Source organism: Polyodon spathula, chromosome 16, assembly GCF_017654505.1.
Source record: "Polyodon spathula isolate WHYD16114869_AA chromosome 16, ASM1765450v1, whole genome shotgun sequence".
NCBI lineage: Eukaryota > Metazoa > Chordata > Actinopteri > Acipenseriformes > Polyodontidae > Polyodon > Polyodon spathula.
In genome coordinates, this window is record NC_054549.1 from 26,713,983 (window position 1) to 26,731,223 (window position 17,241).

A 17,241-nucleotide genomic window follows, 5' to 3' on the forward strand; every position below is an offset into this window, starting at 1 on the left:
ATTAAAAAAAAAAAAAAGTTATTTATAAAACAGTTTGCTGCAGGTAATGTTTTTGTGGTTTGTACAGTAAATGCCTATTTTTTTGCAGGAAGATTTTTTTTCCACAAAAAACATCTAGCCAGGAAAATAACACCCAGTCCCCAGGAGCAAAGCTTTTCTTCTGGTCTCTTGCTTTGGGTACAGAATTTAAAATACACGGCAACAGTTTTGGCCAAAAACTAATAAAGCAACAATCTGTAATCATATCTTGCCTCACCACAGTAGGATTAATAAACAGTTTTCAATGGGAAGAAAAAAGTGCATACATGATTATATATTTTAGAATGAAATTAAACAAGGCTAATAAATTATTATATATATATATAATATATATATATATATATATATATATATATATATACGATATCAATATATATATATTATATTATGTCAAGATTATTATAATTATTATCACTATCATCAAGTTGACAAAACATGGAGCACACTTAACCAAATACTGTACTTAAAGTATTTATTTATTTTATTTTTAGAAGATGCAAAATAAATAAATGCTGATCTCTGCAACTAGGGTATTACTGGGGTAACTACATCAAACCTGATTTACAGTATCTCTCTCCACCTGCCCTCCCACTTATAGGCAATGGATACAAGCAGAGGCCAGAGCTAGCATGGCCTTGCACGAACCACAATGTTTCAGGCACAGGTTAACTCATGGTCAATATGGATTTACACCAGAGTGAATGGCACCTTAACACATTATGCCTACATTGCAAATACATAACATGGTTTTAGTTTGTTATTACATTAAAAAGGTCATCCTGAAAACACACAAATTGCTCCCCATTAAAAGACAACACTTTTATACTGCATAGTAAAAAATAATGACATGGCTTATCTTTTTTTTTTCTTGACAATGTAAATTAAATAATCATAAAATAAAACTAAATACCAAAAATATCACAGTGCAGTATTATTACAATTTGTTTCCATAACTATTGTACATATGTTTACATTGCACCATATTTAAGAGGCATGTACATCAACAAAAAAAAAAAAAAGATCCAGGACGATCCTCCATTCCACCCAGGTGGGAGGATACAAAACAATTGCTGGATAAAATGCACCCTTACTTCTCATCGTTCTGAATCTGCTGTAGTATTTCAATAGGTTTAGGCAGCCTTAACCGTCAGGAACAAATACTACCAGGATTAGCAAATATACACCAGAAAACCTTCCTTAAACACAAAGCCACATACCCCATTTTTACCCAAAGCCATTTCTAAAAACCTTGACTGCCAGAATCTTATTACATGCAAAAGGCTTCTATTAAATAGTTAGATTTCAGAGGCTTGAATAAGCCAACAGAGGTCTTATTTCTATCACTGGTGAAAGATTCACTCTTAGGATCTTTTGGGCTTTCCGTCTCACTTCTTCGTCAGAAGTAGTATCGTCCACCTTGATAACCTTTGACCTCAGGTAGTTCTCCCTTATCTCAGATTCCTCCGGACCCTCATCAGCTAGGGTTGAATTTGTGGAGGTTCTCTTACTCTGTTGCAGCTCCTCAGTTTCTCCTAGCCTTTTCTGTTTCCTCAAACGAACCTCTTGTTGGATATTCAACACTTTCATGGAAGCCACTCCGGTCCAGTCCGTAGACAGTTTGTCAGCTTCCACACTGGTGGTTCTGCTGATCTTAATGGAAGAGGTTTTGCAATTGTTGCTTTCTCTCAAAACTCTGCCATTCTGGCACATGGGTGCTGAGCCACCAATTAGCGACACAGACATTTGTACTGGGCAGGAAGCAACTCCTTTCGTCATTTTACTTGCATTCTCCAAAGGCTGCACCTGTGTTATTGATAGTTTTGGCGTTCTGAGAGAATTTGACATAGAAATCCCAAGTGACGTAAAGTCTGAATGGATTTGTAGCCTGGCTGTTGGACTCCCTGAAGGTGCAGTCAGTTTTGTTAATGTCAAGCACGGCTGGTTTCCATTACTGTTCCCCAAGAGTGCAGTGGAGGATGAGGGTTTTGATAGGACCGCCATTGTGTGCCTTAGCGACTCCTGCGAAAGATTTCTCAACAGGATTTTTGGTTGTCTTTTGAAGATTATTTGAGAAGCGGCACTTAAAGTATATTTGATTTCCTTTTTCTTGGATGCAGCTTTTCTAGATCGTTTCTTTACCACTTTGACTTTAGCACACATGCCTGCAGATTTCAAAGCCATTTCTGCCGATGGAGTTTCTGCCATACAGGATTCGTACCCGTAAACGTCCTTGCTTCTCAGAACGGTGGCCTTGTGCCCTTCTTCCTTAAGACTCTCAAGGAAAGATACCAGTTGTGTCTCAGTGTCAAGAAGGTCCTTTGACATGGGGCTGAACACTCTCAAGGCTTCCACTAATGCAGTTTGTCCAGCCGAGGAGATTCTGGACCAGGAATGGACTGCCTTCTTCTCTGCACTCTCTTCTTCACAATTCATGGCATTAGTCAATGAATAAGCAACAGAAAATCCTCAAAACAGTCTTCAAGATCAGCCCTGAAAGCAAAAAAATAATAGAAAATTAGTAGGATGTTGAAGACCACATTTGGCAAGCCATTAAATCACTAACCCCCCCCCCCCCCCCCCAGTCAACAACTATACAATACATATTCTTGTTGGACACTGTATGGTATATATTTTTGGGTATAAATTACAGGTTACACAGTACTACATTTTTAGTCTTTTTATAACCTAACCTTTTATTTTCAACTGAAATAATGTCATGTTTTTGGTCTTCACAGGTCTAAAGAAAGCACTTTATCCACCAAAGCACAGCAGGAAGTCAGCCTTAAGCCGGACCTAGCCCAAAAGGAATGGCCTCAAAGCAATGCAGCACGTCACAATTTACAACTTTGGGCTCTCTTCTGACTCAAACAACTAGGTGAGATTTCTTGTAAAAAAAAATTTGGGCTGTGTTCAAAAGGTTGGTTCGCTAGCCAGGAATTCTAAGGTAGTTCTAAACCTTTGAAGGTTCATCAGGCGGCATTCACACACTTTAACAGAAACAGTTTGAACACTATAAAAAAGCCACACACACAATAAATGTCACTCGCATGCAAAATTCAATCTTTGGATCTGTATAATGCATATGACTAAAACAAAACGTGTGCTCAAATCCATTACCAAATTGTTTAAGTAGGAACTCTGTATAATGCGCTGCAGGGCATTAGAGCAGGATATATTATGCCAAAGCACTGGTTGAATTGCTTCAGTAAAATATGTACCTATACATTGGAACAGAAGTGCTATGGTAGAAGCATGAATGACTAATCATTTTAAAGTTTGAAAACTGAGCACCTTCCACCCCTCACCCCTCCAGCTTGTGTAATCCAGAGGCAGAACTTTCATTTCTTCATTCGCCATCTCGACAGCAAAGTATTGAATAGCATAAGCTGTACTGAAAGAAATGTCTTGAAATCACTCTGCTGTTTGGGATTTTTTTTGTTAATGTCCATACGACCAAAAAGAAGTTGAATGCAAACTGTGCATGCGACTTGATGTATCATTGATCCGGGGTCACAATCTCCGGGGTCACTTGACAAGCGTAAGTTTATATTATTTTTTGTTTTAATTAGTAGTAGTAAAATGTGACTGGCTGATAATCCGCATGATACGGTGACTTAAATAAAAGCTTATATTTCCCCTAGGTCTGCTGAAGTTCTTCTAACTGGCTGCAATAAGGTTCCATCGTACTGTTCTATATAATGTATTTAAAACTATATGTGGATGTTCTATTCCATGTATATGGCTTACCTGCAAAGTAGGATTTTCAATCAAACATAAAACTAGTAGCTATGTGAAACGTCACCAGTAAATTATGCAAATTAGTACCACTGAAGGTTCGAACCTTCCTTCGGATGTGTTCTGAACTTTCGAAGATCAAAACGTACCCTTCGTTAAAGCCCTGAAACAAATTAACGATTCTTTCTATGAATTCTCTTTACTATGTATTATCTTAATTTATCATTCTTGAGGTTCTTGAAGACTGTAGAGAATTGTAGATGGCAACACCCACCCAACCCAAAGTACTGTGTTTCCAAAAGATTAGTCACCGAGTTAAGTCTTCAGTGCCTTGCACGTCACAGTGGAAGACTGGGCAGCCTACAGCATTCTTGAATAAAGCCTATAATTGAGCGTAACAAAGTACTTTGATAATATCATCGATGTCTGCCTATTTTCTGAAAAAATCTCAAGTGTACCACTGACATGAACCTGAATTAAACCCTAGACATTAAAATGTGTCTGCCCCAACTAAGGCACTAGTATTTGGGATATTGTGCATGTTTATTGGTTCAAATTATTTTCCATTCAGTTGCTCAGCAAGAACTTACAGGTTTTAAAAGTATGTGGGGAAAAGTTAAAAACTGGGCGAGAGCGAGAGTTGTAGATTAGATGTAGGTAAAAACACAGGTTCAAAGCCGTCATTTTGACTGCCTTTTACAATACGTGTTTTTATTTTTAATATAACCTACAATTCTTTATTTTTATATACAAGCCTGTTATCTCTACTGGACCTGGCAGCCATCAGTTCCTTCGTTTTGAGCAAGGAATACATCAGGGAAAATATCAGTAGGAGAGATTTCACCTTGAAGCTAGCCACTTGATGCGCTTGAATAAAACTGAGTTGTATCCGATAGTTATTCATTATAATAAAACCATGGAGGTTCTAGTGTTAATACACTCAACAGATCAACATTATAAACACCTACACATTTCAACATTCTGTAGAAACCTGTAAAGGCAAGCATAATGCCAAAATTTACAAAAGCCACATTTCCATCAGCACAACGAAACCAGTCTGAAAAACATAAATCTCCCCTCGTTCTTAGCAAACTGCAGCCTACAATCAGCCTACAAACACAAATCAGACATTACACAAAAGCCAAATATAATCTATATGCATCATATTTAATTGCTATTAATAAAGCAAGTCACAGCCAACCTCCACACTCCTGTGAGAGCACAATATTTTTTAATGCCCACTTCTTATTGCCTTTGCAATTAAACAGAACCACGAAGAACAATTTCCAACATAACAAGGTAAGTGGGACAGTTAGATCAGCAATATTGTAGTGCCATAACAAACATGGTACTTTCTCATGTTCGGACACCAGTTGAATATTGACAAGTAAGTGAATTTTGTTAATTCATTAATTTGTAACACTATTAACCCTTTCCAGTCAGAACCTGTTCGACATCATCAAAAAGACATAAAGCACAGGTCTCTAGTCGTTTTTTCTCCGGAAAAGTCTGAGAAAACCTTTCAATGGCAGAATGAAACCAGGGGGGTGGGGGGTAGGGGTGGCGGAGGCGAAGGGAGTTTCTCATAGCTCCATGCATTAGAGATAACACGGACATAAAGGAGGTAGCTGCTTATGCATCCAGGGCTCAAAGAATATCACGGACATTTGCTGAGGTTTTTGAGATGTTACAGTAATAAAATGACTTGGATAACATTATTGAGGAGTTTGGTGATAAATCCTCTTCTGATCACTCATTTTATCAGTATGCACGTCTATAAAGAGGTATGTGAAATACAGCAAACAAGGGGTGGGGCTTGGCCGTGGAGAGAGTACTTAACTTTTTCGATTCACTGCCTTCTGAATCTGTTTTACTCTGAAATTTTTTTTAAAACAGTGCATGTAAAATAAACAGCGCGTGTGAAAATAAATTGGACCCAATGTGCCTGACAGGTGCTGAATAAATGGATCGTTAAGGGTTAAAGTAAGAATACGCAGGGATGTAGTTATGATTTCAAATAGCAGGGGATTTTAAGGAAAAGATAGGGGAGAATCCTTTTTATTTAATAGATTATATAGGTGGCATTACGACTATGGCCAAAAGTTTTGTGTCTCCCTATAGAATGAACTAATTCTGTTTCACAGTCAAATGAAACTTGATGAATGTTACGTTAACATATTGAATTACATACCTTCCATATACTGAATGAAAAACTAACAAATTGAAAAATGTGACATTTCAAAACCTAACATGAAATACTGTACTACTATTATGGCTTCCCGTAGACTCTTGATACCATTTTGTAGATAAAATAAAATATCTAAATTTTGTTCATATTAGGGGTGCATGAATCAAGATTTTCTTGGCCAATACGGACAGCCGATGATAACTTGCCATATTGGTCGATAGACAGGATACCGATAATAGATTAATAGTGCAGGTTAGGTATTGTAAACTATTAGAACAAGGCAGAGGGCTTATATTTAAACTGTTCTATAATTATAAAATGTTAACAGATAGCATTTACTTCAGAAAATTAATACAAAAAATAATGTATTATATTGCATGCTTGACAACAATTTATACATTTGCTTTATAAGTCAAACAAATATAATTTTACACTTTTACTAGTAAAAACAGTTATAAAAACTGTATGTAATGTAACATTGCTTGCTGTCAAACATTTGCGTATTATTGCCTATACTATACAGTAGAAAAGAAACAGAACCTATGCAATGTCAACTACAACAACGTTCATAAATTCTTATTTTAAGCATACACTGCTTAAATGCAGCACAACTTCAATTGTTCACTTAACTCATAAAACATTTCTGGTTACAAAATTCAGTCAAACTTGAATTTGTTACTTAATAAAAGATGGTACAGTAATCAACTTCTGCTTCAAAAACACCACAAACAATGCAGATAAAGAAAACAAAAGAATAATATTCTACTCAGTTTATCAATGGATTTAACACTTTGTGTTTTTCTTTTCCTTATATAATAATTGGTGCCATGCTGATAGGCTGCAGATTATCAGGGCACCCCTAGTTCAGTTTTTTTTTTTTTTATTATTACATCTCAATCCTAAAATTCTAGGTAATGGTAAACCTTTGGCCACAGCAGAAAGTCAGTTGCGCAGTGTATAATGCTCACGTGTGTCCAGTTGGGGACTAAGTGGTATCGCACCACAAAAACGCCAAGCGGTGCCGCACCACGTATGTGTGTTCCGGGCTTTGTGTTATACAGCTTGCTAGGTTTCCTATTAGTTAACAGGTTACTTAAGTTGTATCGTGTACACGGCATAATCTTATGATGAAGTTTAAGTGCACTGATCTGTGTTAGATACAGCTGAGGAGCTACTGGCCAATTTGTGGATTTTGAACGTTAGAGGAGGTCAAAGGTCATGGGTAATGACTTTTTTTATACAGCACATGACTTCCTATATGTGTTCCATATGAACCATGACTGACTATCTGTGATCCCTGAGGCACAAGGAGCCAGTTTTTAGCTTGACCTTTGAGAGGTCAAAGGTGATGACATTTTTCATAGAGCACTTCTTCCTATACGTGTTCCATTATAACTATGACCCCATCGGCATGCCCTGGGAGATAAAATTTTAAGGTTAATTCCAATATGGCCGCCAAGCCATACAACCAATCTGCTTTCGATTTTAGTAGTTATTACTTTATTATGGGCCGCACAATTGTATCAACATTGAAGAGCATAAGTGCAACATTGTTCTTGTTATGGGTCATAAGTCGTTTTTCAATTATCAATATGGCCGCCAAACCAAGTGACCAAAACATGCCATTTTGAAATCGACAGTACTTCACATTACCCTCTACTATTTTACTCAGTTTCACGCTCCAATGTATTAAAGTATAAATCCATACTACAATATGTAAATATAGCACTCATGAAATTGTTATTTTGCTTTCTGCATCCATGTTTTTTAAACAAAAAAAGCAGGGATTTTACAAAACTTGGAAATTACCTTGTCCTGAGGAAATGTGACAATTTGGGTGCCGAGCAACACTGCTGTTTCAGACAAGATCTTTGAATATTTTGCGACAGGCAAACCAACCGTCTAACTGATTTTGTTTTAACGTTTTTTATAGGCCATTCGTGCTGACATTGTCAGATCTCCATCTCAAGCCGTTTTGTCGACAAGAGTTTTGAAAATTGTCCAATATTTTCAAGAGATCTAGCCTAGTGGCCAAACTCTGAACCTTTTCCCACTCTGGGATGCCAGTCGTTGTCCACACATAGGCATCTACTTACATATGCATTTTCATGACTGCAACAAACTTTTGGTGGAAAAATAATAATAAACACAGCAATAACAATAGGCTTCCCAAGTGAACAAATGAACGTTAATAAAGAGACTACCTACTGAAGTGCAGTTGGTAATACTCGTTACCTTGACATAGCAATTTCAGTTTTTTACAACTAAGCAACCAACTGCACCAATAACCCAAAAGGGTTTAAATCAATAATGATAAAGAAACAAATTATAAAAAAGACAAAAATATACAGTGGCGTCGAAGAAAGACTTAACCTGCCATATTTAATGTCAACAAACTGTTGTTTTAATCCAGGTCACCGGTGGATGTACTTCCAGCTCACCAATACATATGCTGCGGTAAATAAAACACGCCCAGGTTTGTACTTCTTATTGGGCCAGTAAAAACACTACCTCAGTGGCCCAAGGGGCCAGTAGTAAAAAATCTAAAATGTAGAGGCCAGAAAACTCATCAATAATGCAATCCAAGTCATTATTTTATTACTATAACATCATCTCAAAAAGCTCTGCAAATGTCAGTGATATTCTTTGAGCACTGGATGCTATCTCCTTTGTTTATGTGTGTGATATCTCTGTGGTGCATAGGGCTATCAGATAGGCCCCTTTTTTTCAGCTTCATTTGGCCATTGAAAGGTTTTCTCGGATTTCTCAGGAGAAAAAACAACTAGAGACCTGTGCTTTATGTCTTTTTGATGTCGGATAGGGTCCGATATCGGACTGGAGAAAATTGAAATGTCGGACCAGGTCTGGGAAAGGGTTAAATGTCACTTGCATACAAAATTCTGTATTTATTTGTATAATGCATATTACTTAAACAACAAGTTGTTGTATTAAAATCCACAACCAAATCATTATCTGTAGCAAGTCTATATGGCGCCGCTGCCGTGTACGGAGCAGGGTATACATTGACATCAATTATCATGCAAATTCTAACGACGATTAATCAAGTTAAATTGCTTTTTAAAAAAAAAAAAAAAAAAACACCTTCCCTCACAGTAACAGTTAAAGGAACAATAAGTCCTCTCTTTATAGAGCACGGTATAAAAACTCATTCAAACAAATCCTGATGTTAAGACATGTTTGATAAATACATTTAACCTCTTACGCCCCCCGGTTCCGCGGGTGGAACATGGTACCGCAATTACAAATTATATTTCAAAAATCATCTTTAATATTATTACAAAAGCAAAACAGCAAAAAAAAAAAAAAAAAAAAAAAAAAACGGACATATCAGAAACGTTGTTTTCCTACCATCAAACAGCAAAGGAATTTTTCGAATTCGCCAGTTCACCGCAGAGAGATTCCCTTCGCAATGTGTCTAGTACCTCACGGTTCAAAAACAACTCAGATCGACTAGCTGTGCGTTTCGCTGCTCTAGCCTTACATGTATCTGTTGATGGTGAAATCTCCCTGATCAACTTGTAGGGGAGGTCACAAGATGTCCAATCATACCTTGACTTTATTTGTAGTCTAATCCTTTGAAGAGTAATCGATGTGCGTATGTAAACAAGACACATATTTGCAAGCGAGAGCACAGTATTACGCACTTAGGATCAAGGTTTCTTACTGTTTTCTGATCATTTTTCAATTTGTAAAATCGAATGAAATGGCAAGCAGTGTTCCAAAGCATCCCAAATGAAGTCGATTCAGTCTAAGTTTTGGAGGAGATGGATAATAGTGAAAGTGACGTCTAAAATGATCAACTTTCTGGGTTGGAGAGCGCCGATTCAGCGTCTGTGAAGCAGCACTTGAAGATGGATTGGAGCCTCTTCAGGATTTGTAAGTATAATGGATCCACACTACATTATTATTATTATTATGCATAATTCAGTATGCATTTTTACTGTAAATGTTATTAGAAAAATGCAACCATTTGACTCAAGGGGCACATAAGTAACATTTTTTTTACAATTTTTATTGCATAGTAAAGAGCAACACCATGTCTCATCTGTGCTGTGCTGCTGTATATGGTCCCTGATCTTTACAACGCAATACACGTTGCAAGAAGTAATTGTTTCTTCCCGGCAGTCTATTATTTTCTCATTGTTGTTCATTGATTTAGATTATTGCATGGGAGTGTTTAGCAAACGTTTTTATATTTCCATGATTACAAGGAGAGATGTTACTTGCCTAGAGATAGTGTAGGTTTCTTAGCCTTTCAAGATAAGCTGTCTGCCTGCTCCAACAATCACTCACTCAGTTCCTTTGTTTGCCACATGTCAATCAAAGTAAAGATGAAAGGAACTAAGGTGTTTTCAGTCTGTCAGTCTGATTTAGAGCAGCAAAGGTGGCTGCAATCTCTATTATTATTATTATTATTATTATTATTATTATATTATTATTATTGTAGACATTTAGCAGACTCCTTTATTCAACAATCAACACATGTTCACCTGTCAGCAGTGCTTGAATGAGTGTAACCACTTTATTTTGGAAAAAAAAAAAAATCTCCTCATTATTTTGCTTCTTGACATTTACATACTTAAGCAAGTGAGTAACAAAATAGTCAGATACTGAAAATGCAGAGCTACAAAAAAAACTCAGTAGCAACATTCTCCTGCACAAACACACAGTTATGTGAGAGCAATGTGCCTGACAGTTGTGGCGTATGAACTAAAAGTATTTGTCATGCATACTCATCGTGGATACATTTCGGACACCCCAAAGCTCTCCAAAAAGGCCACTTTTTGAATGAAATATCGGACAAAAGTAAAAAAAGACGATTACAAACTCTAATTCATGTGGCAGTGTATAGCATGTGAGGTGCCAGAAGGTAACCTCCCTTTTAGAACTTGCTCAAGAAACTAGTGTATGACTGGCCATAAAGATTTACACAATATTAATTTTTGGACAGGTTTGGGGACCCTTGGGCCTAGTTGTGTAAAAACTCATGTAGAATTTGATCCCTTTATTCAATCAGTTTCGTAGACATGTTGGGGAAGCACTGGAAAAAAATCTGGCTCTTTTCATGTGCTACATGGTCAAAAAATGATGATAGAATATAAACAAATGAAAAGCGTTTCTTGATTTTTGTTTTCTGGATATCTCCTTCCAGTGTGGTACTGAGTAAGACTTAAAACAAATCTGAGGTTTTAGTCCGAATGGCCAGGGGGTTACCTTGAATTCCATGCCTGTGCTTTCTACACTTTGGAAGATAATGCGATTTACTTAAGGCCATAGCTCTCCAGGCAGAAATTGCCTGTGGGAGGCTGGGGGTTTAACAGGTTAAATATAACACGCTCCAATTTTCATATTCCTGCCGTCACTAGCCTCTGCCTTGTTTTGTGTAAACTCTGACAAGTTTCCAGTGTTTACAGAATGGTAAATTAAGAAAAAAAAATAAAAATCAACCCCACTGTCCAAAAGAGAAAAAAAAAGGTTTGAAAACTACAGTAACATTATGGCCTATTCAAGTCAAAATAATTTGATTGGTTACAATCTCAGGGTTCTCCCCAGGAATTACATACAGCCGGGCAGCAGAGTATTATAGCCGGGAGCACTTTTAACGGAAAAATAAACTTGCCTAAATCTATAATACAACAAAGAATTTGAATAATGTGTTGTCTTTATCTTTTCATTTCTGTTTTTTATTATGGTAAATTATCGTGCTTAGGCATGCTACAATTTGACTGGAGAAAGAGAATTTGGGTTTATTGGAGTTAACAAGTAGAGAAATAAAACTTAACCTTTGCACTTCCTTTTTAGCTTAATTATTGAGCTTATTGCTTCATTTTGTTAATGCACATCTGTTTGTTTTTCACTGTTCTACTTTTTTTTTTAATGCAACTGTTCATTAACTATTTTTTTTTTTTTTTTTTTTTTTTTTTTTTACAAACACAACAGTACTCGCACGTTTGGTCACCATCGTAACTGTTCCATGCAAACACAGTATTAAGTGGTGGGTTGCACCGATCATGGGCTTATTTTGACCCCCTGCATTCATTGTCACTTTTTGCTTTGAAAATATATATATATTTTTTTTGTTTTCCTTTAACGTTTTAGCCTCTCGAAGTGCTTAACACTGAAAATTCGCCCCTTAAACTCTCTGAATGGTTAAATGTTTGGTCAACACGTAATACAGCTGTCATCTGGTTCCAAGATTTCTTTATTCATGCAACAACGGTCTACTAGAAATGCAGTCAATCCTTATTGTTAAAGGTACAGTAGCACCTGCAAAACTGGCAGATAGGGTTTTTTCAGACCTGGGGAGAACACTGCATTGATTAACCATGTGGCTCAGCTTCTGCTTCCCAGTGCCTTCAGTCCCTTCCAGCATGCCACGGCTGCAGAGATGCATTTCACTTTTTGCTGTCATATTTTAATCAAAACTTTACATGACTTTGCATAGCCACTTAAATTTGCATTACATTCAGGTGAATACAACTATATCATCATTTTTGCCTTTCCTGCAACAGGAACTTTCGACAGCGATTGGTTATCAACTCCAGATGATAATTTTATTTTGCGTCTCCATATTTGAATATGTAGAATATCTCTTTCATGTATGTATAGGCCTAATCAATCTACATACCATGTTGCAACCAAAAATGCATCACATACTGGAGTGCTCAGAGAAGCGTTTCGCCTACATGAATTCGCTTACACTTATGCAGTAAATTACTAAAATGCTACTTATTTCATGGCCGCGAAAAACGTCAAATTCATTCTTCACCATGAAAACTGTCTGTTTTGTGTACTTTTACCCTAGACTTAAATCCAATTAAGTTATGTGTATCGGTCAAGGTTCCTGAAAGCTTGTTTCAAATTCAAAAAGAAAACTGGACAGGATTTATTGATTGACACTTAACAGCAACCAATAACCACTCTGCACTTTTCTCACTGATTGGTAGATATGGGCATCCAGGCAGGTTTAATATCCTAGATCAACTGATATTGTTAAGCGCGCGATCATTTTGCGAGCGTCCAAAATGAATACATTTTGTACAACCTGCAATATTTCCTTGGATCACATATGTCGAGCTACGATCCAGCGGCATTTAGACTCTAACAGCAACCAAAAACAAAGGTTGCGGATAGTGCATTGCTTCAAAACAAAAAGGTAAAACAAACTAATAATATGTTCTGAAGCAGCGGCAAGTGACAATGTAGTAATGTTAAATATTATTAGTTTCGCTCAAGACAGACGGCTACAGTTGGGACTGATTTAAAGCAAAATATGTAAAAATTACATTAACAAAGCAGGTTACTCTTGATCTCTGTATCATCCTGCATTTGTTCACAGACACATTCTCAGTAACTTTTCGAAGCAACACCACAGATTACGTTCTTGACAGTAAGTTAATACATACAAGACACGTTTTTAATCTCATGGAATATTCGATTTCATTAAAATATTATTGATGTGTTACCGTGGGGTCCAAATCGATAAATAATTTGATTATTATTGTTAAGCCTAACTATTATTATGTATTATTCTTATTTTTAGTAGTAGTAAAATGTGACTGACTGCTAACCTTCTTGGAATGGGGACTGTTAATGTTTTATTTTGCCCAAGTCCGCTGCAGTTCTTTTAAATGGCTGCAATAAGGTGCTGCTGCAATGCAAGCTTACTATATATCACAAGCAGCATCAATTACGAGTATGTAAACATGCATTTATTTAAACTTAAACACTTTGAAAAATCAACAGATGTTGTCAGAGGACGATAATGGCTTGAACTTCTGCTGCAATGGACAATCGGGTTCAGTTTAGTTCGACTTTGTTAGTTTAGTTGCTGTTTGTGTTCTTTATCTGCTAATCAATTTTAAAAATTTTTTTTTAAAAAAAACTTACAAAAACTATTCCAAAAGAACAAACAAAACACTCAAAAGTCTGGCTACATACAGCTTGTCAAGCAGAAACATGAATTCTGTTTCAAAAACTAGTTCTGTGTATTTCGTGCAATTCTGTAAAATGACCCTAAATTCAGTCAGCAGTTCTGTGGTATGCAGGTGCAAAACTGCTGGTGGCTGCAGTTCAGCTGATGCTCAGGAATTCATCTGTACATTTAAGGAACTTGTCTCTATGAACCATGTGATGCTATACTATATAAATGTATGCTCCAATGTCCCTTACTTAGCACTAGTCTCCTTTCAGTTAAAACAGCACCTAAATCAGTTTCTATAAAAGGTACTCTAAAAACAGACAAAGAAAACTGGAACTGCATTTTCTAAAAATGGTGGCTTCGCCTTGGAAAACAAATCAATTTTGAAAAAGAACATCCCTAAAAAAAATACATTTCATTCCAATTGGTAAAACAAACATAAGCACATAAGTTCAAAATTATGCTGAAGCTCAAGTAAAGGACATCAAGGTTAAGCTAGGTAAGGTGTAACTTGAAGAGTTTGAAAACTAAACACGTATATACTATTTTGATTATGAGCAATGTAAAAAAAAAGTTATAAAACAATGGTATTAAGTATAATCAGCAGCATATTTATTAACAGCAATTAGTTATTTTAGAACTACACTGTACGCCAACAACGGAAGTCATCAAAAGACATTGGTTATTAGTTTGTCTCAAATGTTTCATAATTAGCAAAAACATTAAAAAAAAAAAACACAAACATACTAATTTTAGCATTGTCAAAAATGGACAAACTCTAGAATATATAATTAACTTTAATTGCTGAACTAATTTACTGTACGGTAATATAGCGGTATGCTTGCAGTACTGGAGAAGTGCAAGGTAGTGCTTCTTACAATATATACGGTAACCCGGACAGCAAAAAATAAAGTTACCCAACATTTTTAGCCGTTTTCTTGTTATGACACTGGCTTTAAAATTTAAAAAGCTACTCAGCAACTACCAAATACTTTCAGAACCTCGTTTAAATGTCAAAAAAATGTACAGCGAGTATGTTTTATAGGAGACAATACCGTTAGCTAGCATCAGTGTAAAAAATTTACTTGTTAAATAATTTTTCCTACATTTGGAGAATACATCGAGTAAACAGCAAATATGAACTGTAATATGGAATTGAAGAAAAATAAGAGAAATTAAAAGGTTCGCGTCTCTTTAAATTTTTCGCACAAACCTACTTCAAACAGTGTTCTCACAACAAACATTACATGATTTACAAAAAAAAAAAACAAAAAAAAAAAAAAACCACGGGGCATGTGATTCAGGGATTACTATGGGAGACCGAAAACTAAACCAGACATTTCAAAACAACATAACAATGCCCGCAAATGAAAAACAGAAAATAGTTTGTATTACCTTCAATAAGGGTGGTGAATCCAAGCTCCACAGACACTACAGAGACGACGTACCATCAGGTTCGCTCTGTCTTCAAGACAGCGACACACAATGCCAAAGATAGCAGGGCTGAGAAAGAGGAAGACGGGTTCCAATTCCTGTTCTCGGGCTCTTTTATTTAGCACTGGTTGGCGTCTCGCTGAGAGAGACAGTGACCAAATTAAAATGGCTGCCACCACATAGCATAGGGAGTTTCAGCTCAAGATAACAGGCAGAGAAGGGGGCAGGCTTTGTCTGTATATAAAAAAAAGAAAAAGAGGTGGAGAAAGGGGTGGGGCATACCGGAGAGTCTCCAGTACGCCCCACCCCTTTCTCCACCTCCTTTGTCTCCCGTGGAGACAGACCCCCAAAAAGGCGTGGTCAATGTTAATGATGCATGGAGAGGGAGGGGTTTGAAACAACAGGCTGCTTTTTGGGATGGGGAGTAGGTGTGGGATATCAAATCTTTGGCAAAGAGGCAATCAAGAGGTGGAAGTGAAGGGATGTGGTTTAGTGGGTGATCCGCCCAAGGTGGGCTCGGTTAATCAGATAGGAGGGGATAAAGCCTGATTGACACAGAGAGTGGGAATAAGTCCAGGGGAGGGCACAGGAAGGGGAGGGCACAGGAAGGGGAGGAGCAAAACAAGAAGCCACTGGAAAAGGAGGAGGTAACAGGAAGTGATTAAAATGTGTGGGTTTTTTTTTGGTCAAAATGTCTAATAGCAGTGTTAAGCCAAAAAAACAAAAACAAAAACAAAAACCAAAACCAAAAATAATTGCTTGAGTGTCTTTTCAGTGACCTACTTTAATTGTTATTGTTATTTTTTGTGTGTCTTTGTTTATTTCTGTGTATAATTTCTACATTTGTTTGCATGTATGGCTACATTTGTATTTGTACATACAGGGGGTTATGTGGTCCAGTGGTTAAAGTAAAGGGCTTGCAACCAGGAAGTCCCTGGTTCCCAGTAAATGATGCATAGTTCACACACCCTAGCCTCTGTAAATTGCCTTGGATAAAGGCATCTGCTAAATAAACAAATAATAATAATAATGTGTTGAATAATCCTTATAATATGTCTTTAGTTATTTTGAGCACATCCTCATTATGTAATGTGTGTGTTGCTTTAGGGGTCTTGTTTGAACTCTTTTATAATATTTGCAGTTGCTCTTCTATTCTAGTTGCCTGTTACAGACACAAGTAACATAGACAAGATTAGCCAAAGTGTAGAAGTAAGTGCCAGTCCCATCTAGTAATCTGCCAAGCAGGGCCAGGGGCGGGGTTAATGATTTTCATAATTATGCTGCGTCAATTGGTGCACTTGAGGAAGACGAGCAGCTTGTCAGATCCAAATCACTGCTCTCTCTGACCCTAATCTGCCCGTCGTTGCATTTCACTTGTATTCAGTAATATAGGACAGTAGATGGTGCTGGCACTTACTAATACAAAGACAATTTGGCTGATCCAGCCTGCATTACAAATGTCAATGGCAGACGACTAGAATTGATAAGCAGCCTGTGACAAAGCAGAGGCCCAGCACATTTAAATATGTGTGTTTGTGGTTGGCAGCCATCTTAGCTTGAGTGAGGGAACAACCTGAAACCAAGATGGCCGCCCTCTGCACAGTCACATGGTGTGGTGTAAGTCTTTTATTTGTTAAATAATAAAAGTGTGCAGGAGTGCTGAATTGCAATCTTCCTTGTCTAAATTTCATAGAACTATGCGATTTATAAGTGAATTTACAGTCCTCCTTTCCCTGACAGTATCATTTAAAACTTCACGCTTGCTTCCTTTATATTGGACAATCGAGTTCAGCCAACCCACAGTCCTAACTGGGTCTGTCACAGTGCCTATTGAAATTGATTTGATCTTGATCTGCAGCTGATTGAACTGAGGGAGGGATTTGACATCTCAGTGGCAAAATGG

General features: G+C 37.0%; 1 protein-coding gene across 1 annotated transcript; it reads right to left on the bottom strand.

Annotated features, from left to right (window-relative positions):
* Positions 1–477: 477 nt before the first annotated feature.
* Positions 478–15,552, bottom strand: LOC121329379 (coiled-coil domain-containing protein 71-like). The gene is made up of 2 exons (XM_041274958.1): positions 15,300–15,552; positions 478–2,529 (listed from the first exon to the last, which is right to left on the bottom strand). The coding sequence occupies exon 2, from the start codon at positions 2,470–2,472 to the stop codon at positions 1,342–1,344; it is 1,131 nt and encodes a 376-aa protein (XP_041130892.1). The 5' UTR covers positions 2,473–2,529; positions 15,300–15,552; the 3' UTR covers positions 478–1,341.
* Between the last annotated feature and the right edge of the window lie 1,689 nt (positions 15,553–17,241).